We start from the raw sequence: 24,922 nt of genomic DNA, 5'->3' as shown, positions 1-24,922 counted from the left end.
CTCTCTAATGGGGTGTCCTCAATCCCAGAACCAAACTGTTTAAATGCACACACGATACAAAGCGATTGATCTGCATCAACAGGCAGTACCATGTCAACAATGTTGTCGTTGAAAATTGACTTGAAAGAGATATTTAGGCATTTAGCCTCTTCCCATAACGGTTGTGCCTGTAGAGGAGAGGAGGAGAGAGGAGGAGGAGAGAGGAGGAGTGAGGAGGAGAGAGGAGGAGTGAGGAGGAGTGAGGAGGAGTGAGGAGGAGAGAGGAGGAGTGAGGAGGAGAGAGGAGGAGAGAGGAGGAGAGAGGAGGAGTGAGGAGGAGTGAGGAGGAGTGAGGAGGAGAGAGGAGGAGTGAGGAGGAGAGAGGAGGAGAGAGGAGGAGTGAGGAGGAGTGAGGAGGAGAGAGGAGGAGTGAGGAGGAGTGAGGAGGAGTGAGGAGGAGAGAGGAGGAGTGAGGAGGAGAGAGGAGGAGTGAGGAGGAGAGAGGAGGAGAGAGGAGGAGTGAGGAGGAGGAGAGAGGAGTGAGGAGGAGTGAGGAGGAGAGAGGAGGAGTGAGGAGGAGGAGAGAGGAGTGAGGAGGAGTGAGGTGGAGAGAGGAGGAGAGAGGAGTGAGGAGGAGTGAGGAGGAGAGAGGAGGAGTGAGGAGGAGAGAGGAGGAGAGAGGAGGAGTGAGGAGGAGGAGAGAGGAGTGAGGAGGAGGAGAGAGGAGGAGGAGAGAGGAGGAGGAGAGAGGAGCAGAGAGGATAAAAAAATAAGTGATTTAGATCAAAACTAGCTTCTGTTTAGCTTAGATTTCTCAGGAACCGAGGCACATAGAATGAAACTGTTTTCACCTACAGAGAGCTTAGAGTCGCACCTTTCAAACGAGCCATGGCACGCGTCCATAGCTCTAACACAGAATACGCAGTGGTGCTACAAATATCATGAAAAATGGATTGTCTGGATTGTTGGCACACTACAGCTAAATCCCAAAACAGCACAACACTCAATGTGTTAACATGCACTGTCCCAAACAAATAAACCAATCAATAAAGTAAAACAAAGCACCTTAACATATAAAAGCATTTCATGTGTTGAATAAATGTTCTCATTTTGTTTGTGATGGACTTATTACTGACCGGTCATTAGTTTCAAGGCTTGCTTGGTGGGTCAGGTGACAGTCTGGAGTATTTTGAGCACAGCCTCAGGTGTGTGGCTTGGGCTTGGGCGACGCAAAGCTCATAAATCTGCTTTGTGCCATGCGGCCCATTTGTGAACGGACTGTCTAATACCCTCTTACTGCATGTTTTTGTATGCTATTTTTTGTGTTTTCGCTGTAATCCTCGTCAATGGAGGTTTAACAGACTTTAAGGTACGTACACCTCGTACATTCACCGTGACTAATACCCCCCCAAACCAATTAAATGCCTGGGTAGTCTTTATCTTGTTCTGGTCCCCGCCATGTTTCGCATCAACAGCCTGTTTTGGGACGAAAAAAGAAAATGCTGTGACACTAATCCCGTCGACTGAGTTTTGTGTCGACGATGCTCCATAAATATGTAACATGTCTCGTCAGTCACATTTACCTTCTCCGGTTCCGCTGGAAATCCACTTTTCTTGTTTTGGAATTCATTTTCACGAAAGCAGGAAAACATTGGTTGGTTTTTTTTTGCGGAGGGGGATTTTTGGTTGTTATTTGGGAAGCAACCGAGCTGGGCGCTTCAAGCCAAGACAGAAAACGGATCATTTTGAGTCAACTACACGGCGTCGGAGTGAGAAGCACAGCCAGAGTGGGGAGAAAGTTGGGAGAAAAATACTTCTCATGAGGCGGAACATGTTTTCGCATGAGATCGCAGATTTCCTGGAATGGTGTTTGTTTTGTTCATGCGTGTTTGAGCAGTCCTGCATAATCAATGTCTTCCTCGAAGGGTTTAAAACATGACGTCCCACCTGCTGATGTCATGAGGTGGTGATGCTGTGTTTATTTGGACGACATCCCTTGTGGTTTTCACCTCTTAAACCTCCTGAACCGAGCGCATTTTCTCCAGTTCAGCTATAACCAAATCGGAAAGCTTCTCGACGGGAGCTTGCGGCCTCTAGGCCTCATTTGAAAGCTAAGACCTCCTGATGTTTTTCTGTCATGTTTGTGTCACTTTTTAGTTGACTTTTTTATTGTGTTATTGTTGCTTTTCTGGCACATTTTAGTTGCTCTTTTGTTGCTTCATTGACACTCTTTTGTTGTATTTTCATCTTCGTTTTTGTCGCTTTGGGTAGATTTGGGTAATGCCAATTTGGAAAAAAATTGCTCAGTTCAGGTGGGGGTTAAGAGGTTAAAGGGCCTGACATGCAACCTATATATCCATCCATCCATTCATTTTCTTCCGCTTTATCCGGGGCCAGGTCACGGAGGCAGCAGTCAAAGCAGAGATGCCCAGACTTCCCGATCCACACACACCTCCTCCAGCTGTTCTGGGGGGACCCCGAGGCGACACCAGGCCAGCTCGGAGACATAGTCTCACCAGCGTGTCCTGGGTCTTCCACGAGGCCTTGTCCCACTAGGACATGCCTGAAGCACCTCCCGAGGGAGGCGACCTATATATAGGGTATATAAGTGTCTTTAAAAATGCATAAAAGGATAGATTAATTCACAACGGATAAAAACAGCTCATTACAAAAAATGTTTTACTACGCTGTCCATCAAAATGAAGGAGAGAAATAATCCCTAGCGAAACAACTGCAAACAGGAGTGTTTTAAGTGTTTTTTGTGTCTGCTGATCACCAATGCAATTTAGCGTGGGGGATGAGCGAGTGAAGCGCCACAGTGAGAAAAAAAGAGACAGAGTGGCTGTTTTAGAAGTGAGAGAAAAACAGATCTGGAGTTCTTTCTTGCCTCTTCACTGCCGCTCTCGTCTCTGTCCTCGAAGCTTAAAGTGATCCTTGTATCAAACACAGTCAGGCCAAACGGTCTGTATTAGATGCAGAAATGACCCGCACTGCGACCGCAGCCATATCGCCATATGGGACCATGGGATTGGGGTGGAGCGTCACTGTCAGAGAGCAAAGTCTATCAAAGAAAAAAACACTCAAATGTTATTGTTTAAGTACGTTTATTGACAAAAGACACATAAAAAAAAAACACACACAACTCATCTTTGGTTACATTTTTTGTCCACTTTCAAGAAAGAAATCAACTCTTCATGCCTAGAGTGTAATAAGGCGGCTTCTGATTTTACTTTGGCTGCCATGGCTACTGGTGAGTGATCAGAAAGGCACAGTTTGGTGTTACGTAATCTAATGGTGCATTCTATTTGCACTCAAAAGTCAGGATTTCCGACCTCCGAGTGGTAGGTTTAAACTGGAACGTGCCCCTAAAGTCGGATTTTGTACGATCCTCACAAGCGACGCATTGTGTTGGTGGTAAATAAAAAGGTTTAAGTTACACTCTGCTGCCCCCTGCTGTCTGTCACTCAGCTCCTGCGCCGGAGGTGAGCCTCTGTGGTTAGAAAACACACTGTTTGCTTTGCGATGCTAATGTTGCTAACGTCCACCGCGGGCTAGTGACAACAAGAGCTAACTGCGCTCTTAGATTGAGTCGTAACATTATTTAGAAGATTATAAATACAACAACACTGTTCAGGCTTTGAAAAGTCCCTCATTAGTGTAATATTTTGTAGCTGAAATAGTTCCGACCTCCGAGGACAAAAATATGATGTTTTTAAATTTTCATGTATCAATAGTTATTTATCCAGTGAATCATGTAAACAATTTAAAAGGTTAAGAAAATATCTTTACGTAATGATTGTATAAGCTCGCAATCGTACACGGGTTTTCTAATGGAGACAAAAGCTCTTTATCATTTCAATCGGTACTGCCATCTCCGGAGGCTGCGTCGGCAACTAGCCCCTCTTCTATCTAATGGTGCGTTCCAGGCAACTGGTAACTGGTGTTTTCCCCACTTGAAAATGACCACTTATGACCTCAGAGCGTTCCAGGTGATTAAATTCGTATGTTACAAAACGGCTTATGCTACAACAGTTAGCTCTTACGACGCTAACGTTTTATGAACGTTTCTCCAAACCAGATATAATTAAAAACATACAACATAATGTTGAAAACTGATGCAGAGGTTCTGTTACAGTTTTAACATTAGCTGCTCCTCCACTGGGGGCCACCATTACTGTCTTCATCCCGTATACAAACTCGTAGCAGTCTTGAGGTTTCCGAGTTTATAAGGCATTTTTCCAAGTGGGAGGTGGGAAATTTACCAGTTACCGGTTGCCTGGAACGCACCATAAAACCTGCATCTGTTTGCAAAAATCGCCGCCTTCTCTTTCACATCTCTTGCGGATTAGAAACTGTGTCTACGACCTTCACATTAGTTTATCTTTGATGTCTGTGTAGTGGTTTTAACCAACTCCCACAAGGAAAAGAGAATATGCCCATAATCGTTAAGTACATCAGTGAAAAAACCCTGTCTGTTTATGTGTCTTAGGACCAATGTTGCTAGCATCATTTTCATTCCAAGCACGCCCCCTAATGGCCAGACACTCCAAACTAAAGTACACCCGTTTATCATTTGCAACGTCGACTTTTCCAAATTTGCCGCAGTGTGACACGAGCTGAGGTTTACCTTCAGCTTCCTTTCACTCGTACAAAGTTGCGTTTGTTGTTTATTTCCTCACTTTGACTTGAAGGGCTAGCCCGTTAGCTAGGCCTGGGGGTATATGAAGGACGCCTTCCCCCAGTAGCTACAAGACATTTAATTTAACAAGTGCATGGACTTCAAAAGGCAAAACAACAACTCAGTTCTCCTGTGGTTGATCCGTGGCAATTAGAACTAGAATACTTGTCACCTGCTCTCCGCCAAGAGTGAGCTCGTGGGCTCCAGTTAATTCCATGTTTCTGAGCGGAGGGAAGTTCTCAAAAACAAGAACGCGGCTGAAATCTGTCCATTTCTTAATCGCTTGCGCCAACGCCTTCCAATTTCAGCTGCAAATCGACTGTTTGCAAGAGTACATTTTGAATCAAGCTTCTTCAAAGCAACACCACAAAGGTTTTAGGTTTAGTCCCTCTAGAGCAGGGGTCTCAAACTCATTTGGCACGGGGGCCAAAGATGAACACCCAGTGTTGATCGGGGGCCGCAACTGACTTAGCCTTTTTTGTTAGGCCAATTATGATTTAGCAACTTTTTATTGTTTTCTATAATATACCTTAAAATAGACTGTACATTAACTATCTGCACATTTTTTAAGCTTTTTTTTAAGCATTTTAGTTCAGGGCATCAAAGAATGATCTTTCAAGAGTCCGGTTTAGTTTCTGTCTGTTGGCCTATTTAGAATAAAGTGCAACATGTACAAATGTCATTTTAATGTAGTGTAGCAAGGCCCTACCAGGGACTGGAGTTGAAAATTAGCAAAAGCTACTTGGGTTGTACTGTGTTCATTTACAATTACCCTGTGAAATAAATAAAATGAATGTGTTAATGCCATTCTACAGACTCCATTGAGCTGATCCCAGCTAATTACGATGTGTTCACTTTGCAATGTCTTAAAGGTAAAGATGGTAAAGGTGCTTATTGTCATGCTGCTCATGGGAAATGTAGCTCTGACATGTTCAATGTAATTTACCGGTGGGCCGCATATAATATAAATAAGAAATCATCTCGTGGGCCACAAAAAAATACCTGGCGGGCCGCATTTGGCCCCCAGGCCGCATGTCTGAGACGCCTGCTCTAGAGGCCACAAAATCAGTACAAATAACAAATTATGTAGCATATAGGGAATAATAATAACACAAGCACAGGTGAGTGTCCATAATGTGACTCAATAGCGGGAAAGACAGACTCTAAATCCAAACAGTGCGGTATTTGAATTAACTAACATTCATCATTTATTTGGATCAAACCTTGTGCGGTGTTGCTTGAAAAAGTGCTTTGAGTGGCTGTATCAACTGAGAGCATTTCCCATGTTTTTTTCCGTTCTCTCCAGTGCAGGGCTTTCTGACAGTCTGCACGCGCTCAGACAAAGTACTCCTTGTGGCGCTGGTCCACGGCGTCTTTGATGGCCGGGTCGCCCCTCAGCGCGGCGTCGGCCGTGTCGGCAAACTCCGTGCCCTTGGCCTCGTTGGTCTGGTACGAGCCCTTGTGCCGGAACATGTAGCGCACCACGACTAGCGCCACCACCAGGAGGACGAGGACCACGGTGGCGATGACGGCTGTGAGAGAGAGAGAGAGAGTGAACAAATGACAGGGCTCTGGAGCGTGGCAGCACAGATGGACGAACAAGCCGAGAGACGCGGGGCTTCCATCATCGAGACGCATGGTAATGACCGAGCACATCGTTCACCGTGGCACGCGACTGTCAGGGAGATTTAGAGGGGGGCGCGGTCTGCAAAACACCTGCTGCCTGGAAGGACAAGCATGCAGACGCTGTCACAGAGCGCTAATGTGTGTCCGAAACGGCTTGATCTCAACACCGGGAATACTGAGGATGGTTACACTAAACCACCGTAATGCTCTTTAGCCTCATTTATATGGGCTGTACATGATTGTTTTCCATAGTAGGGTGGAATCCAGTTTGCCTCTTGTGTAGTATATTGTACACTGAGAGACAATTGTACACAGTCTTACTTTTAGTGACTACGAACTAGTGTTGTCACGATACTAAAATTCTTCGATACTGAAAAAAACAAACTCGATGATAAAAGATCACCTTTTTGTTTACATTTTTTGAGGTAGAACACAAATAATACCTTTTTAACAGTTCAAATTGACAATTATCTTTCGGTAGAACGCAAACAAATAACAATACCTTTTTAACCCTGCAAAATAAAGAACTGTAAACAGTTCTGTTCAATAACAATTCTTTTCACAATATCACACTTTACACATTTCTTGAAATATATTATATTATTGACCACAACTCCAAACTTACCAAAATGACAAATATAAAATACACTTAAGGACATATTAAAAGTGCATAAAAGTTAAATGTAAACCTAGAAAGTGTTTTGATTTGCCTTCACAGTCATGTCATCAGCCTTTCGCATGAACATTTGAACAGTTTTAAATGTGAAACTACACAGATAAAAAAAAAGGGCGATACTTCTAAACATGCAGATGTTCAGCGCTGTATTTTCTCATGTGGCCATTTAAGCCTCTTTGGCCTGAATTTGCTTTGCATTGTGCAGATTGTTTGCAGTAAAGACCAGCATATCAATGTGCTCCTCTGTTAGCCTTGCCCTCCTTGGGGTGCATAGTGCTGATGCACTGAAAACGCGCTCTGAGGCACAGCTGTAGACAGCTATACAGAGGTACTTTCCACCATTTGAATGGGTCTTGTTCTGCATCTACTCCTGACATGGTTGGGTACAAAGTCGGCTCATTTTATACTTATACTCAGGATTGTTGCAGGCTGCAGGTGTAGCTTCACCTTCTTGAAGTGGGTGTTCCTTCCTCTCACTGAATGTCCAACAGCAACCCCTTTAAAGCACTTCTTTTTTTTCTTCTTTTTTTTTGCGAGCTGGCTTGAACTAGGCATACAGTATATTGGATACTTGGGAGGTTTCTTGTATTATCAAGGAGGTGCTGCTTTACCTCATCTTTAAGTGTAAAAAAAGCTTTGCAGTAGCTGGATTAAACAGAAACTTTAGATCACCACCCTGGTATCGATCTTTGGCTATCAGATCCTTCATCTGCCTTTTCTGCCTTCAACAGTTAAAACTGAAAGTCTTCTAGCACAGAGGGAGCACAGAGGTCAGCGGTATGCTTTTTACCACTGAAAGTGAATGAGCTTAATGGGCCTAGCATTTATTTTACTGTCTCTAAAGTTGCCTCTGCACAAACAGCTTGTTGCTGCTCCAAGAATCAAAGAAAGAATATGTTATTATTGTTATTATGATGCCTACCATTAGGTTAAGGTCCAGCTTCCAGGTGTCCTGTATGATCTCCTCAGATGCCTCCCTCTGAGTGAAGTCCAACGCAGTCCAAACAGCAGCTCATCATGTCCCAGGATTCAGTGAACAATTACAAAGTGACAGCCATAAAGGACTTTTATGCTCTACTGGTCCACAGGCGCGTGGTGCATGAGCAGAATGGTTTCCTCTCAAACTGGCTCAATGTGACCTCTATGACACTGTTGGGCAGGGATTTCACTCTACATGAAGTGATTTTGAGATGGGAGGCTATACTTAAGCTTGAGGCTCATGACAAGCTGTTGGAAGCCAGGCTTTTCAATTGAGTAGATTGGTATTTGATCCATACAAATGCATTCTGCAACAAGCCGGATCAGTTGTTGTGGCTCTGCTGAATTTGGTTCATATCTTCTTCTTTCTGATGATCAAATAAATCAGGTAGTGTAGGCTGGAATGGTTTCTTTTTGCTTTTAGATGGCTGGCACACGGACAAAGATCTAACATTTAGAACCAAATCATGTCACGTTAAGCTCAGTTTGTCGTGCTGCTCGATTTGGTGGCTGTCTCCTTGTAGCCTCACCTCTACCGACTCGTTGGCCATGTATCCGAAGTATTTCCAGACAGCACTTTTTCACCTGAAGCATTGTCAAATGAAACGGGCTGTGAAGCACACCCAGGACTCTCTGTTGCCATCGTACTAGTGTGAAGTTTTGCTGGTCTGGTCGGCCCGTTGGAGATCCCTGTTTGAGGCTCCTTCTTCTTCTATTAACTTCCGGCACGCTGCGAAACCCAGCGGCGCCGGCTCTGGAGAAGGCGTGAGAAGGCAAAGTATCGATACCACAGCAAATTAATATTTCTTCTTGATACCAGCTTTAGTGTCTATTTTTTTTTTTCAACAGGCAACATGGAAGTGGCGCTTATAGCAGCTCTTTGGAGGTTGCGAATAACCTCATCTCTGTGAAGAATTGGAATGCGGAAAATTAGGGATAAGGTCGGACCGCAACTAATAATTTAAATCTAACTAACCTCCTCTGTCACAATTTGCCAATTAAAAAAGATGTACAGTGGGGAAAAAAAGTATTTGGCCAAAATCCAATACAATGTCTATGTGAAACTGACCAAATACTTTTTTCCCCCACTGTATATGAGTCTTTAAGTATTGGTTAAACACCACAATGACTAAGCTATATAAGTAGTAATACTTAAAATTAGAGCTTGCTCATCTATGGCGAATGGCTCCTGATTTATCATGAGAAACGAGTATATTGTAAGTCGTGCAAATCTGCCAAGAACATTTTTATTTTTATTTAACCTTTATTTAACCAGGAAAGGAAAGAAACCCATTGAGATTAAAAAGCTCTTTTTCAAGGGAGTCCTGGCCAAGAGGCAGCAAACAATACAGAATTAGAATTACAATACACGCCATACACATTATGAAAAACAGTTACAATGTAAAGAGGTCGACTCAAATGCTCTCAGTCTGGACTTAAAAGCGTTCAATGAAATAAGCTCTGTTGCTTTCCAGTCTTTTTGCAACTCTGAGCAGGTCTCCACAGTCTAAAGTAGATTAAAAAAATTCCAGTGACAAGGTGCTTTTTTGTCGCAAAAGAAAAAGAAAATTAACTTGGAAAGAAAAAGCCCAGTTTGAGTTTTAGTTTTTTCATAAGATTGTCTATGTGGGGGTTGAAAGTCGGGGAGTCTCCAAGCAAAATACCGAGGTACTTGTAAGTGTGAACCACCTCTATGACGTTTCCCTCAAGAGTGGACACTAAGGGGATTGTTTGTGGAACCTTCTTAGTGTTTGAAGACAACATTAGTTTGGTCTTCTCAGCATTGAGGACCAGGTTTAGCTGCAGAAGTGTGTGCTGGACCACGTCAAACGCTTTCTGCAGATATCCTACAGCTTTAAAGGGGTTCAATCCAAAACAGTAAGTTATTGCGTCATCGGCTTCAAAATGCATATTCGCGTCAGACACATTTTGTCCTAATTCATGAATAAACATGATGAACCTAATATTGAACCATGTGGCACCCCATTGTGGACATTCAAAAATTCACAACACAGACCATCACATTTAAAGAGGGGGTATTATGCTTTTTTCAATCACATTGCACCAGTCTATAGCGCACTACAATGATGACCAAACCTTCTGTTGGTCTGTAAATGCAGTAAATTAGAATAACTGCCTTGTATAAAATTGCTCTCTCAAAATGGCTGTAGCGAATGTCTTGAAATAGGCCTCTGTCTCTTTAAGAACCTCTGACTCTTTCAGACACGCTCCCTCCACACGCTGTCTGTGGCATCAGTGGGGAGGGGGTTCTGCTGAGGAGCAGTGGTTGGTTACTCGGCTGGTGACGAAAGCTCGGAGGCGTCTCCAGGAGGTGGGGGCGTTCCTAGGAGGACTCAGGCAAACCTATCCCTAAAATGGCCGCCATCAGAGTTTTTACAGATTACTCAAAAATACGTGAATGTGCCAAGGCAGCACTTCAGGCATGTTTTTAATGAGGGAATGACATAATAACATGATGTAAAGCTTGAAAAAGTCGATTTTGCATAATACCCCCCCTTTAATACACTGGGTCCCGTCAAAAGGAGTTTGCACTGCAGCTTTATAGCTTTTATGAGAGACGCAAATCCCAACTGCCCTTCCTTTTTCACCACTAGAGCAAGTAAATCAGGCCCCGATGCCACAAGGTTGCTGTCATTCCCACTGCTGCCTACAGAGGGAGCTTCATGAAAACCTCTCACATGCCCTAAGCCTTGTGTTTTTCCTCTCTAATCCTTACTGTACATACACATTATGTGGTAACATGTAATATATCAGTGCTGGTGTATCCAAATGAATGTTTTAAAGTCACAATTACACAGTTACACTTATGTCCCCTCTAAGATGTAATATTTCAAACACAAATTCCATTGTGTTTATTTGCTGTATATTTTTCACTTTCTGCCTCCTGCGCTTCTTTGAATTGTTGCTTCTTATAACCATTTATCCAAGGTAATGCCTTACCCTTATATATATCGTATATTCACTCGGCACATCCAGAACTACTTGACTGAACCTTTATGTGGAAATAAACATCATCTGGAGCCAGAGGCTTTTAACAAACTGACTCTTTATGCGCTCACAGCCCATTGAAGCGTTTAGCCTTCACATAGGATAAAATATAGACACAACTGAAATGCAACGAGTTTGCTGTTGATGAATACAGCTGTTATTGCTATAGGAGCTGCATTGAAAGCCAAATAAAAGATGGTTGGATACCGAGCGGCGGCGGAAGCGTGCTAAAAGCGTCTGTTCTGGGACATTTGGCAGATGCAGATGCTTGCCTTCTGCCCTCGGCTTTTGTTTCATCCAGACGAAATGAGGCGCAGAGAGGCGGAGAGGAAGAAATCTGGCCAAGAATCTGAATAAAAGAGAGATCGAAGTTGGATATGCGTGCTCACCTCCCACCACGGCTTCCAGGTATCCATCATCCATGTTGTAGCCCGCTGCGGAGGAACAAACAGAGTGCGTTAGACAAACCGGGATGGGATCATATCAGTGATGTACGCATGTAAATGCAGGTGACATGGGAGAATTGTCAAAATGTGTTCAGTTCATATTTGTAGAAGAACTGACTGTTGGCACTGCACTGTCGGGGGTGCTGTTTGCTCACGTTAGACACAAGATTTCAGCGTTTTCTTGTTTCAGAGTGCTGGCAACAATTCAATTCACATTAGGCCAGCATTAGCTAACCTTAGTTTACATGCTTTTGCCAAGTAACCTCACCTATTTGATAACGGGGGTATATTTCTTATTCTATTATGGAAATTGTATTTCAGGTCTTTAATGAAACTCATGGATGGTATTGTGTCTCGGGGCTCTTTGAATCACTGACATCAATCTCAGACAGCTCTGATGAGTAGTTTTCAGGTTAAGCCCATTTAAGGGGAAAACTACTGAAAAAGGAAGTTCCACATTATCAAGCAGACCATAATTTTCAAGCAATATGGGTAAGAAAAAGGATCTTTCTGCTGATGAAAAGCGTGAAATAGTCAAATGTTTTGGACTAGGTATGAAAACCTTTGATATTTCATGAAAGATTAAGCGTAATCATCGTACTGTTAAGAGATTTTTGGCTGATTCAGAGCACACTCAGTTTTGTGCAGATAAAAGGCACAATATGGACGGTTTATGCCAGACAAATACATCAGATGAATAAAACAGCTGCTAAGAAAGCAGCAAACAGGTATTTGAAGCTGCTGGTGCCTCTGGAGTCTCCCGAACATCAAGGTGTAGGACCCTCCAGAGGCTGCAGTTGTGCATAAACCGAAACAGCTGCAGTGGCTCAGGAATAAATGAAGACTCAACAGTCTTGTTCAGTAATGAGGCCGTGTAACCCTGGATGGTCAGACAGATGGTGTAGTGGATAGTTGGTGAATGGCCACCATGTCACAACAAGGCTGTGACGTCAGTAAGGAGGGGGCGGAGTCATGTTTTGGGCCAGAATCATGGGTAGAGAGCTCGGCCCCTTTAGGATCCCTGAAGTTGTGAAATGATCTTTGAAAAATATGTGGAGTTTGACCACTTTCTACTATGGTACAAAAAGAGCCGTGCTTTACCAGCATCACTTATTGACAACCTGCACTAGGACTGTAACTTTACACCCCAAAATTCTACTTATATAATCTGTTCTAATTTTTATCCTATTTTTATTTATTATTATTTCCTCATTGTTATAACTCCGCCCCTAAGATTTTTGCTTTACTTATTGTACCTAACATACCTCGTTTTTCTACAATTTAACTGTTTGCACATTTCCTGTCTGTTTTTGCACACTCTACGTGATCTTATTGAATGCCGAATGTAACAAATGAATTTCTACGTTGTGAGATCAATAAAGGATTATCTTATTTTATCTTAACAAAATCATCTTCATGCATGACAACGCACCATGTCATGCTGTAAAGAATGCCTCTGCATCACTGGCTGCTATGGGCATAAAAGGAGAGAAACTCATGATGTGGACCCCATCCTCCCCCGACTTCAACCCTATTGAGAACCTTTCGAGCCTCAAGAAAAACATCTATGAGGGTGGGAGGCAGTTTTCATCCAAACAACAGCTCTGGGAGGCTATTCTGACATCCTGCAAAGAAATCCAAGCAGAAACGGTCTAAAAACTCACAAGTTTAATGGATTTATGAATTTTGAAGCTGCTATCACACAAGGGCTCCTATGTTAAAATATGACTCGACCTGTTAAGATGTTTTTGATTGAAATAGCTTTTGATTTCAGTAAATATGACCTCCTAATGCTACCTAATTACCACTTTCAGTTAATTACAAGCTTTAAAATGTGTTGAAACGATGAGTTGCATAATAACTTGGAACGGTAGATTTTGGGTTTTTTACTCTATTTATTTTTGAATAAAATACTGTTATCGCTGGGAGTTTTTTTTCAGTCTCATTCATATTATTCTCTAACAGCTAAAGACTTGAAAATTATGCTGACTGTCATTTGCATAATAATTAGGAACGCGGTGTAAAGCTGCACAGATGTTTCCTGAGCAATAAAGACAGGCCATGGGTATCATCATGCTAGTTTTGGCTAATTTACTGTTACTGTCTCCCTACACAACACTGCACTGAAGACGCCAGCCCGCACTGCGAGACATGTCAGACGGCGTAATCCATGAAGCCCCACCTCTGTGGTTTGAGATCCAGAACCCCATTCAAACTCACTTCCTTATGCAGATTACCATGTTTGCCTGTGTTATAAGATTATCTTTAATTTTCGCACTGGAGCACCAACGGAAGAAGGCCACCCTCTCAACTACACGCAACCACACATACCAACAAACACAAATACAGAACCAAGACACAGTATTCTAATTTATACTACACAAAATATAGAGGTTTCTTGAAGTCACTGTAAAAGCCTGAATACTTTTTTTTTTTATTTCAACTTAAAACCATACATAACAGGACAGGACAATTGACATCGACAAAGCATAAAAACAAAACAAACAAAAACACACACAGACAGACAGACACACACACACACACACACACACACACACACACATGCAGACACACCACATTCTATGAAATGTACATGGTCTTTTAACTTAATCAAGGGAATATAGAGGCAAATGTTTAAAAATAAATAAAAATAAACAATACAAACTAAAATTATGAATAAATACATATTACAGGGAGGGAAACAATAAATAAAACAAAATGAAAATTAAAAAAAGAAAACTACATTTTGAAATATATTAAACCGGGGAAAGGGGGAAAATTATAACTACCGGTAACTAAGTAGTAGTTGCAGTACAAACAGACAAAACAGAAAAATCATCAGATGTATTTCTAATGGAATGCTTTGCATTTTATACAGATAAAAAATAAAAACAACAAAATCACATATCTCTCCTAGATATCCACTCCATCAATCTGGACCACCGTTTTTCATGAAAGCTTTTTTCTTTTGCGGATATTACTGTACATCCCGCAACTTTGTAATAATACAAAGGCTTCCTTAATATATTTAAAGGAATAGGCCACCGTTTTTACATACTAAGATATGTTCTTAGCTCACTTTAGTCGAGTTAATATATCCCCGTCTGGTCTTTGTCCGCGCGCTCTGCCAGGCAAACGGAGCACATACGCAGCCTCTCCCACATGTCACATAGCTCCGAAAAAGCTCACGATAGAAGCTACCAAGCTCTTCCACGTGTTCCCTATTTAAATAAAGTTACGTGAAGTGTTTTCATGCGAAGTATATTTACCCAGAAATGTAGCATGTCGATTTTATAAGCAAATAAAAAGGGGGACTATATTGTGAGGCGTAATGATACGAGGAGTAAAACGTCCGCGCAGTAACTCCTAAAGGTTATTGACGGAAGTGAGCGGGGGAAGTCTTTAGGAGTTACTACGCGGACGCTGTGCTCCTCGTATCATTACGCCTCACAATATAGTACCCCTTTTTATTTGCTTATAAAATCGACATGCTACATTTCTGGGTAAATATACTTCGCATGAAAACACTTCACGTAACTTTATTTAAATAGGGAACACGTGGAAGAGCTTGGTAGCTTCTATCGTGAGCTTTTTCGGAGCTATGTGACATGTGGGAGAGGCTGCGTATGTGCTCCGTTTGCGTGACAGAGCGCGCGGACAAAGACCAGATGGGGATATATTAACTCGACTAAAGTGAGGTAAGAACATATCTTAGTATGTAAAAACGGTGGCCTATTCCTTTAAGGAAGCCTTGTTTTTTACTTTGAAAATAAATGTCTTACCTAAAAGAATAATTAGGTTAATAAATGTTTACATTTTGATTCTCCAAGAAATCCCAACACCACTGATGGCAGATCTAATTGACATCCTACATTCATGTCCCTGAACATTTGCTGTACTGCTTCCCAAAAAGCTGCCACCACATGGCAATACCAAAATAGATGATCAATAGATTCTGGTTCACTTAAACAAAAACGGCACTTGTCTGATTCAGCAAGGCCCCAGATTTTAAGCACTTTGTTTGTAGGTAAAAAATGATATATAATTTTAATTTGAAAAAATCTGCTGCCTGAATGCTTTGCGGCACAGGCACTCGCACCTCATCTGCCGCATGTCATCCATTATAAGAAGCTTCAGTCTTCTCCAACCCCTCCCTCCGAGTCTGTTATTTTGTTAAATGTTTGATCGGAGTTTGCCGCGGCCTGCTGTGCTCTGCCAGATCTCTGTCATCAACACGCTCCTTACACACACTCATTAAAGAATCCTGAATTATTGCTCAGGAAACGCCCGCCGCCTTCACTCAAACTTACACGCAAGCAACAAGCTCTCACAAACTGGAAACTGCTGGGTGGCATTCATTTATTAAATACGAATGCCTTTTTCTATCTCGGCTGTACGAAAATGAACATGGCGGCGCCGTACGTTAGTTACACAAACACCTGACCAGTCTATTTGACATTTCCTTGCTTTGTCCACTATTGCTCGTCGGCTGTCTGTTATCCAGCTCCTGCGCAGCGCTTGAGCTTCTGCAGTCATAAAATGCACCATTTGCTTTGTGATGCTAATGATGCTGACGTCCACTAATGACAAGCTCGTGACAATAAAGGCTAATGACAAGAGGAAATTGTGCTCTCTTATTGACACTACTTATTACAAGTTCAAACAATCACACTGAGGGGATAAAATGAGTTGATAAGGACCATATTTTATCTGACTCTACCAGCGTCATTGCTTAAACTGTTTGTGTTCGTCTCAGTAACTCTCGTGAAATGGCTTTTCCGGCGATTTGTTCCAATAACATTCAAAAGACTGAATCATCAGTACTTAAAAGCTATGGCAACAATCCTCATTTACTCACTTTGGAAGGAAAACATTTCCCCCAGTTTGGATAATGCTAATGAAAGGTCGCTGAACTGGGTATAATGACTGGGCAACTCGGGTCAAATTCAGTTTCCCCGACTTCTGCCCCTGACTGCGGTGTGTTCATCTATTGTTTAATGTGAGCTTTTTGGTTAAAAACTGCTACTTTCTTGAGTTCACTGTGAGTGTCTTCTGAGAAACATAATTGCGAGAGAAAATAATGCGAGCAAAAAACGTGTGTGATGTTTTATAAAACCAACACGCCAAAGTTTAGCTTTTCAGACGCTAAAACAAAATTGAAATTGTTTGCTCAGTTAAATGCCAAGCAGTGATAAAAGACCACTATTATTTGCTTTAATCAAAATCCCCACTTTACAATATAAAAAGGACATGAACACAAACCAACAACATTCCAACTTGTGAAAACGAGCTCCCAGTTCACATGAACTCAGCACGAGATATGCCTACCAACGGTCACAGTCGCAGCTGCTGCGTGGAAGAAAACATCAAAGGAAAGAGCTGCCCTTCACCTACAACAATTACATGTTACATTACAAATGCTGATTTATGGATGTAATTTCAAGCGGATAAAGATACAGAGACGGTGTCTCATGGTGTTCAACGGCCCAAATTTGTACATATGTGACAGATGATGCTAACCATAATGAAAATGTTAGCTGCATGCTAGCGGCCAGTTTCGAAGGCTGGGTTTTCACATCTACTCTTCACATACGAGGAGCCAGCTGAGGTGGCCAGGCCATCTGTTCCGGATGCCTCCTGGTCGCCTCCCGCAGGAGGTGCTCTAGGCATGTCCTATTGGGACAAGGCCTCGTGGAAGACCCAGGACACGCTGGTGGGACTATGTCTCCGAGCTGGCCTGGTGTCGCCTCGGGGTCCCCCCAGAACAGCTGGAGGAGGTGTGTGTGGATCGGGAAGTCTGGGCATCTCTGCTCAGACTGCTGCCCCTGCGACCCGGCCCCGGATAAAGCGGAAGAAAATGGATGGATGGATCTTCACATGCAATCTGCTGAATTTTCTATTGTAAAACTGTCATTTAAAAAGACTGTGTGAAGCAGCTGGGATGAGGATCATCCGAGGCCATGGTTTTAAACTGGACAAAGGTGGCTTCCCCTCTGCAGGTCGGTGGAGAGTGCTTGCCTCAAGTGGAGGAGTTCAAGTATCTGGGGGTCTTGTTCATGAAAGAGGGACAGATGGAGATCGTGAGATCAATAGACGGATCGGTGCAGCGTCGGCAGTGAGGCAGTTGCTGCATTGGACTGTTGTGGTGAAAAGGTTTGCCCTCTGCTGAGTCAGGGGTCAAACCTCTCGATTTACCGATCGATCTACGTTTCCACCCTCACCTATGGTATCTGAGTCATGACAGAAAGAACAAGATCGCAGATACAAGCAGCCGAAATGAGTTTCCTTCGCAGGGTGGCTGGGCGCACCCTCCGAGATCGGGTGAGGAGCTCAGTTACCCGGGAGGAGCTCGGAGTAGAGTCGCTGCTCCTTCACGTCGAAAGGAGCCAGCTGAGTTTTAGATGCCTCCAGGTCGCCTCCCTCGGGAGGTGTTCCAGGTGTTCTCCAATGTCAGGTATCTACGGATGCCAAACTGACCCAGCCCACAAATAGAATCTGGCACCTTTTTTTGACGTTTTCCCGCCCTTAATTTCCCCACTTCACTTCTACTTGGCGCATGAAAGGCCAAACAGCACGTTACAAAGTTTGAACACATTAAGTCTCCCCGGCCCCTCCTCCTCCTCTCGTCTGTTCTCTTGTAAATGTTTGATCAGAGTTTGCCGCAGCCTGCTGTTCCCTGCCAGATCTCTGTCACCAACACGCTCCCAACACAAAGTCATTAAAGCGGCCTGAATTATTGCTCAGGAAACACCCGTCGCCTCCTCCTCCTTCGCCCGACTTTGTTTTTGAAGGACGATCCCCGCTCTGGTTTGTGTGTTTTGTATCCCACGGTGCATTGCTCCGGTACAAATGCACAGCCCGATGTGCGCAATTAGCAGCTGGGATCATTAATGGCTAATCACCTGAAACACGGAGGTGCGCCCACTCGTTAAATCGTCATTGTGCAGCACTGTTTACAATGCGGCGGTGCAATTAAAGGCGAATTACAGGACTTTATCATGTGGGACACGGAGCTCCGGGATTTAAACTTTGCCAAATGAACGTCTTTGTCAGGGGGAAAAAAAGGACACAAGGAACAAAAGCAGGATACACTGTTTTCAAAATGAGCTCTCCCCGCTGGGTGTTAATAGAGGCATCCAACTGAGCGCTCGAACTTTTCAGTTGTGGAAAAATGCATTGTCAACACCAGTTTGTAAAGGTTATGATAGATTTCATCAGTGGAGGAACCTTTTGGTTTTGTTAAATTGGCACACATTTAAGTTTAATAATTCCACATGGTTAAAATTTTGAGACAATATATTTATTATTGCGTTTTTTTTTTTTTTTTTTAGTTGAGGTGATGTGGTGTTGCGTAAAGCCGACACTTCTCTCTCACTCTCTAGAGCGCGTTTGACAAAGCAGAGCGGCTTCCCATAAAAGCATCGAAACAGTTGAGATCTTAACATTTCTGTGAGTTTTTAAATAGTCAAAATCGGTCCAAGACCGGCTGAGAAACATCCTGTTAAAGTCTTCAATCCGAGAACCAGGCTGTAAATGCACACGAGATAAGGGGGGAAAGCGATCGATAACACGCGGTGTTTGAAAACGGGTCAACAATGCTGTCCTTGTAAATTGACTTGAAACGAATCTATTTAGGCATTTGCCTCTTCCCATAACATTAGAGTCCGTCGAGAGAGGAGAGAGGAGGAGAGAGGAGTTAATCAGAAAGGAGAGTGTTGCGTATAACACTAATTATCTCAGAATCTAGAGAAAAAAAAATCTGTGATTTTGATCAAAATGACCCTCTGTTTAACTTAGATTTCTCAAGAAGTTTTAGAATTAAACTGTTTTCACCTACGGAGAGCTTGGAGTCTCACCTTCCAAACGAGCCATAGTGTGTCCATAGCTATAACACAGAATATACTGTGGTGCTACAAATATCATGAAAAATGATTGACTGTTGGCACTCAACAGCTAAATCCCAAAACAGTGCGGCACTCAATGTGTTAAATGCACCCATTTAAATGTTTAACTGCATCAACCAAGCGAACGGTGACCCTCCGTTGTTTCTTTTGGGCAAGTGACCTCAAGAATTCCACCTTGCTAAAGTGCAAAACTCGGAGAAAAAGAAATATAAAATATAATATACTAGTAGATTTTTATCCGCAATTATGTATGTTTCAGCGCAAGCTCTATGAGACAGTGAAGCAAGGAGGACTGATTCAAATACATTATTTACATCTGAAGAACTGGATCTATCATAAGAAATCCAGGGGTAATATTAATATTAATAATAATGGCTTACACTTATATTGCGCTTTACAAGCCTGTACGTGTTACCAAGTTTCTCAAAGTGCTAGTAGCCATTATTCATGCTACTATTGTAGCCTCAGCTGCCCCATGGGGTAGACTGACCAATCTGTGCCATCGGCCCCTCTGACCACCAACACTCACTCACGCATTACATGCATTTTGGCCCATTGTACATGTTTTTAGTGCCCGCACCCAGAGGAAACCTACGCAGACACGGGGAGAACATGCAAGCTCCACACAGAAAGGCCCCGTCCGGGTGGGAATTGAACCCGGGACCTTCTAGCTGTGAAGCACAAGCGCCAACCTAGATGATTTGATAAAGTAACCAGTTGTGTAACGCGTTAGTTTAGTCCACGTGATCCGAAGGAGCACTCTTACCTGACATTTTCATCAAAAAAGTAGCGCAGTAACATAAAGAGTAACGAGGAAAGTGAACTTGTTACTTTTAAGAGCAACAATGCCCAATACTGCTCATTAAACCTGAAATGCTAATTATGAGGTGTCGGGAAAGTATTTGGATTCATGTTGAATAATGCATCCTGCGGGGAAAGCTTTGGGAAATTAAACATTACCATTTCAATTCCGCCTGTGGAGACTTGTATTTCATATGTGGGTCCTCCTATATGTTCTGGAGCCAGTTTTAAAGCAAGTCGACTGGTGATTGAACCTCACATGTGCAGAGAGAGGCTGCTCTTTTCTTCTCCCGCCGAGCTGATCCTGGGAGGAGATCTGAATGGTTGGATTTAAATGGGCAGCCCTGCAGTAGATAAAAGTCCCTCGACTGGAAGTGCAAAGACGGAAGCAGCATGTGGGGGAGATAAAGCCGGGCTAAAGTCCGCGCCTTTGGAGGAAACTCGAATGTTCCCTCTGCGCGGCGTTCACAGAATTCAGGCGGGACTTCAAAAAAATTCCGTCTCCGTCGTTCAAAGCCGGTGGGAGCGGGATAAGGTTGAGAGTTGCCGCTTTTGCTTTGAGTGGGATTCGGTTTTCGTTTTCTCTTTCCCTTTTTATACACGTGCTAATGTGAGTCATCCGTGCAATAACATGCCAGGAATATGGGGGAAATTGGAAGTTGGAGAGTGTTGAAACGCTTTTCCAATGGTTTCCAAAGACCTGTAAGTCTGGTCGCCGGCGTTATCTCCGTGGGGTCTGAAGGCCGTGATTGACAGGCAGGTTAAAGAGACAGACCACCGTTTTTTCAACACTGAGATATGTTCTTACCTGAGCGTAGACGAGTTGATACGTACCTGTCTGGTCTTTGTATGTGCCCGTGGAAGAGCGTGGGAGCTTCTAACTTCACCCCCGTTTGGAGCCATAGGAATACATTGGGAGAGACCAAATGCTAACAACATCTTTGGTCGTTTTGCGTGACTGAGGGCGCACACAAAGACCAGACAGGTATGAATCAACGCGTCTAAGCTCAGGTAAGAACATATCTCTGTATGGAAAAACGATGGCCTGTTCCTTTAACCAATCAGAGAAGCACATGGTCCGTCCGACATGTAGGAATACTATGACGGCGATCTTCTGCCAAATCGACAAACTACAGAAGTAGTGCACTGAAAAAAGTGGATTCTAAGCAAGTAAAAAATGTCTTACTTTAAGAAATAAGTTCTTATTTTTTCCCTAAAAAGTAATAATGTCTTGCCGAGCAAAGTTTTCTTTGAGAAAAAAAATCTTGTTTTAGGAAATAAAATCTAACCATTTCTTGTTCAGATATATTTGCTAAAAACATGCTAATTTTTCTTGTAACAAGAAAGAACAACTTTTTGAATCTTCTTCAGCTTTAGACAAAGAATATTTTTTCTTATTTTAAGAAAAAATAAGATCACAACAACTCTTAATTTAAGAACTGATTCTCACAGAGCGATAGTACATTCCATTCTTTAAAGTGGGCGGCACAGCGGTTAGAGCATCAGCTTCACAGCTCGAAGGTCCTGGGTTCGATTCCCAAAGGGGCCTTTCTGTGTGGAGTTTGCATGTTCTCCCCATATCTACCACTAAAAACATGCGCAATAGGTGAATCCTCCCGCAGGTGATTCTGACCATCAACCTGGGTCCACATCATGGAGACGGGTCCCCGGGGCGTGGGCAAAATCTTCCTCAAATATTAGTATTTATTAAGAACATTTTGCTCTAAAATGTGTGTAATTTAGAACATTTCGCTTAAATCAAGCAACATTTAAGTAAAATACCCCACAATTTTTCACTAAATAAGAATGTTTTCCTTAAATTATTCAATTTTCTGAGGACATTTTGCTTAATTCCAACTATTCATTTGCTTAAATTTAGTGTTTCTTTCTTGTTTTATGAAGAAACATATTCTAGAAACAAGAATTCTTAGCAAGAAAATAATGCTTACCCCTTTGGCAGAATTTTTCCCTTAAAACAAGACAAAATGTCTTATTTTAAGATTTTTTTCCTTGTTTTTAGTAGGGTACTTTTTGCAGTGCGTAGTTTGATTCAGGATGGTCTGATGGTCAGTTAATGTCATTCTTTGGGCACCTGAACATCACCGCACTGCCCTCTGAGTTTGCTTCCAGGGGCTCCCCCATTGTCAACGTCTGATATTCGTTGTCAAATGTACTCCCGACTTTGCATTGCACCTTAATCCTTTCCGAACACGTGCCGTACAGTATGTTGGCCTGGCGCCTCTTGTTTCTCCAGAAGCTGACCGTCGCCAGGCCCCCTCCGAGTCCCCCGGAGCCGGCGTCGCGGCGCCTGCTCGTGCTGATAACATGACGGACTCCTCCTATTTAGCGCAGCCTCTTCATGTATGTGTTTACCATCTGCCAGAGGGTGAAATTCATTTCCTCTCCGTGCCCTCAGACACTCGCCTCATTCTCCTCCCTCCCTCCCGTCTTTTTCTTTCTTCCCCCCCCCCCCCCCCCCCCCCCCCCCCCAAAGCTCGGTGGAAGATTAGTATTAGCACTTCTGGGATTGGGATGAAAGTTGTAAAGAAAGAGTGACCTTGGGGGAGGGAGATAGTGGGCCAGCACGGGACACTTGAGGGTGAGAGAGGCTGTTTGAAGGGGACAGCTTGGCCATAGCACTCGTCTACAGGATGGTTATTCTAGACTCAGAAAATAATAACAAAGCTAACTAAATTGTGTCTAAACTGGGTGTAAGCCATCTCGAAAGCGGAAGAGCCTAACTTCAATAAAGGGTTGGTGCATATCATCAGAGAAGAACTGCTCTAAAGCACACTTTGGGAAACCTCCGAGGGAATTCTCTTTTTTAACTTCCCATCAGTCCTACACCTACAAATGAGGACGTACATACTGGGGTAGCGGTAGCAGAGGTCAGGGGAGGATGTAGAGCTGTTGTCAGTGGTGGTGTCATTGTCATGGTTGGTTGGGTGTACGCTCCTGGAGAGATCCATATCGGAGCAGGTACAGGGCCCGGGAGGACTGGAAGAGTTATGACCTGCTCTGCACACTCAGCTTATACATTTATCCACGTGAGGGAAGAAAAAAGAAATAGGGGGGGCATTAAGAGCAGTATTAGTAAAAATAGTAATTAGGCCAATGCGTATAAGAAGCCGATTTCCTGCATATTGACACCTGTTTTTAATTACTTTAGCTTCGGTAATCTTTGTGGTTTAAATGACGACCAAATGTACATGTCCAGAAAATACCTCTACAGAAAAGTGGTCTTTGAATTTTTGGTGTAATTAAAAAAACAGATGGATCAAAATTACACAGAAGCTCCATTGATGTAGCAACAGGCATAAAATGTATATTCAATTCAAGTCCAGTCTGACCACGATAAAGGTTTGACTCCAAATCGAAAACCTGTCAAACATAGTTTTAAATAATCATCGTGCCCTAATGAAGACTCAGTAGAATCGAAGCGTGTTTTGTATGAAAAACATTTTTAAAAAAGACGTAGTGCCTCGATCCATGCCGCCTTTGCTCTGCCCAATCCCTCTGAAGCTAAGCAGGAAGGGCCTGGTCGGCACTTGGATGGGAGACTGGGGTGAATGTAGTGACTGAGTGAGTGGTGGTCGGAGAGGCTGATGGCACAGACTGGCTGCCTCGCAGTCTACCTCGGGGCAGCTGTGGCTACAACAGTAGCTTACCATCACCGAGTATGGAGTGAATGAATAATGAAGACAGTGTGGCGCGTTGAGAAACTTGGTAATACAGGCTTGTAAAGTGCATTACAAGTGTAAGGCATTTTTTTATTCAAGTACACCTCAGATCTCGATGAGCACATGTTTCTCTTGCTTACAGAGGTGATCTAACCTCTTGAACAGAGGCCACTTATTTATTTTGGGACTCTCAGCTAGTGGCTAAAGCAGGGGTGTCCAAACTTTTTTCATGGGGGGCCGCATACTGAAGCGTACACACGCAAAACCTTTGACTAGCAGAGGTTTAAATTGCGCCCCACACCTTTATTTATGCTCAAAACCTTCGTGCCAGCTCTGTCTCACAGTAAAAGGTTAGTTGTTTTGTTAGAATTGTGTGGAATTATTACATTTCAAATAAAAAGGACTATCTCTGATGATGTGTCCCGATTCAGCAAGAAGGCAGAGGGCCACCAAAAATTGGTCTGAGGGCCGCATTTGGCCCCCGGGCCGCACTTTGGACACCCCTGGGCTAAAGGCTAGAATACACCAGGATGCGGCTCTTGGTTGATGAAAAGTGTTATATACAAATTCTACAAGCATTTGTGTTTTAAAGTGGCTTCATACATAGTCTATGGTTTTATTGACTTCAGTGTTTACTTCTTGTTCTCACATGAGTGATCGGTGCTCGCTGTATGTAGCTAAGGGAATCGTCTCTATCTCTCATGGCCCAAGACACACTCTCAGGGTTGATCAAGCCACTAAAGTTAGCTCCCCTGTCATCCTATATGGATTTGCTGAACAACAGCATCACCGTACCAGCTTCCACAATGTTGTGTTTATGTCCCATTCGACAGCCTGACATTTGGCTTCTGGGACAGGGACAGCATGCCCGATTACAATGTCAACTTTAATTCAACTGAGCTGTTACATGCTGCTCTAGTCTGACTACAGTCAGCCAGGCAGGTCAAATGACAACAACCCAATTCAACTACTCCAGTTTACAGTTTTGGCGATCCTGTTATTGTGCCCTTGGGCAAGACCCATCCCTCGCATTTCCTGTGAGTGAGTGGCTGAGCGTGTCAAGCCACAGCTGTCCATGACACAAAATATGAGCCAAAAGAACAACATGCCAGCCTTTGTTGGCATTTTAGGGTGAGTATAGGCTG

The 24,922-nt window shown here is 43.1% G+C and overlaps 1 protein-coding gene across 1 annotated transcript in view; it reads right to left on the bottom strand.

Annotated features, from left to right (window-relative positions):
• Positions 1-5,841: 5,841 nt before the first annotated feature.
• The window catches only part of gypc (glycophorin C (Gerbich blood group)), a 43,647-nt gene continuing 24,566 nt past the window's right edge, over positions 5,842-24,922 (bottom strand). Inside the window, exons 3-4 of the mRNA XM_079563000.1 lie at positions 11,336-11,380; positions 5,842-6,189 (exon numbers count right to left, since the gene is read on the bottom strand). Of these exons, the coding sequence (XP_079419126.1) occupies positions 5,993-6,189; positions 11,336-11,380 (242 nt within the window). The 3' untranslated portion in view covers positions 5,842-5,992. The remainder of the gene's footprint in view (positions 6,190-11,335; positions 11,381-24,922) is intronic.

This window comes from Gobius niger (genome assembly GCF_951799975.1).
Source record: "Gobius niger genome assembly, chromosome: 9".
NCBI lineage: Eukaryota > Metazoa > Chordata > Actinopteri > Gobiiformes > Gobiidae > Gobius > Gobius niger.
This window is presented reverse-complemented; position numbering and strand designations above follow the sequence as displayed.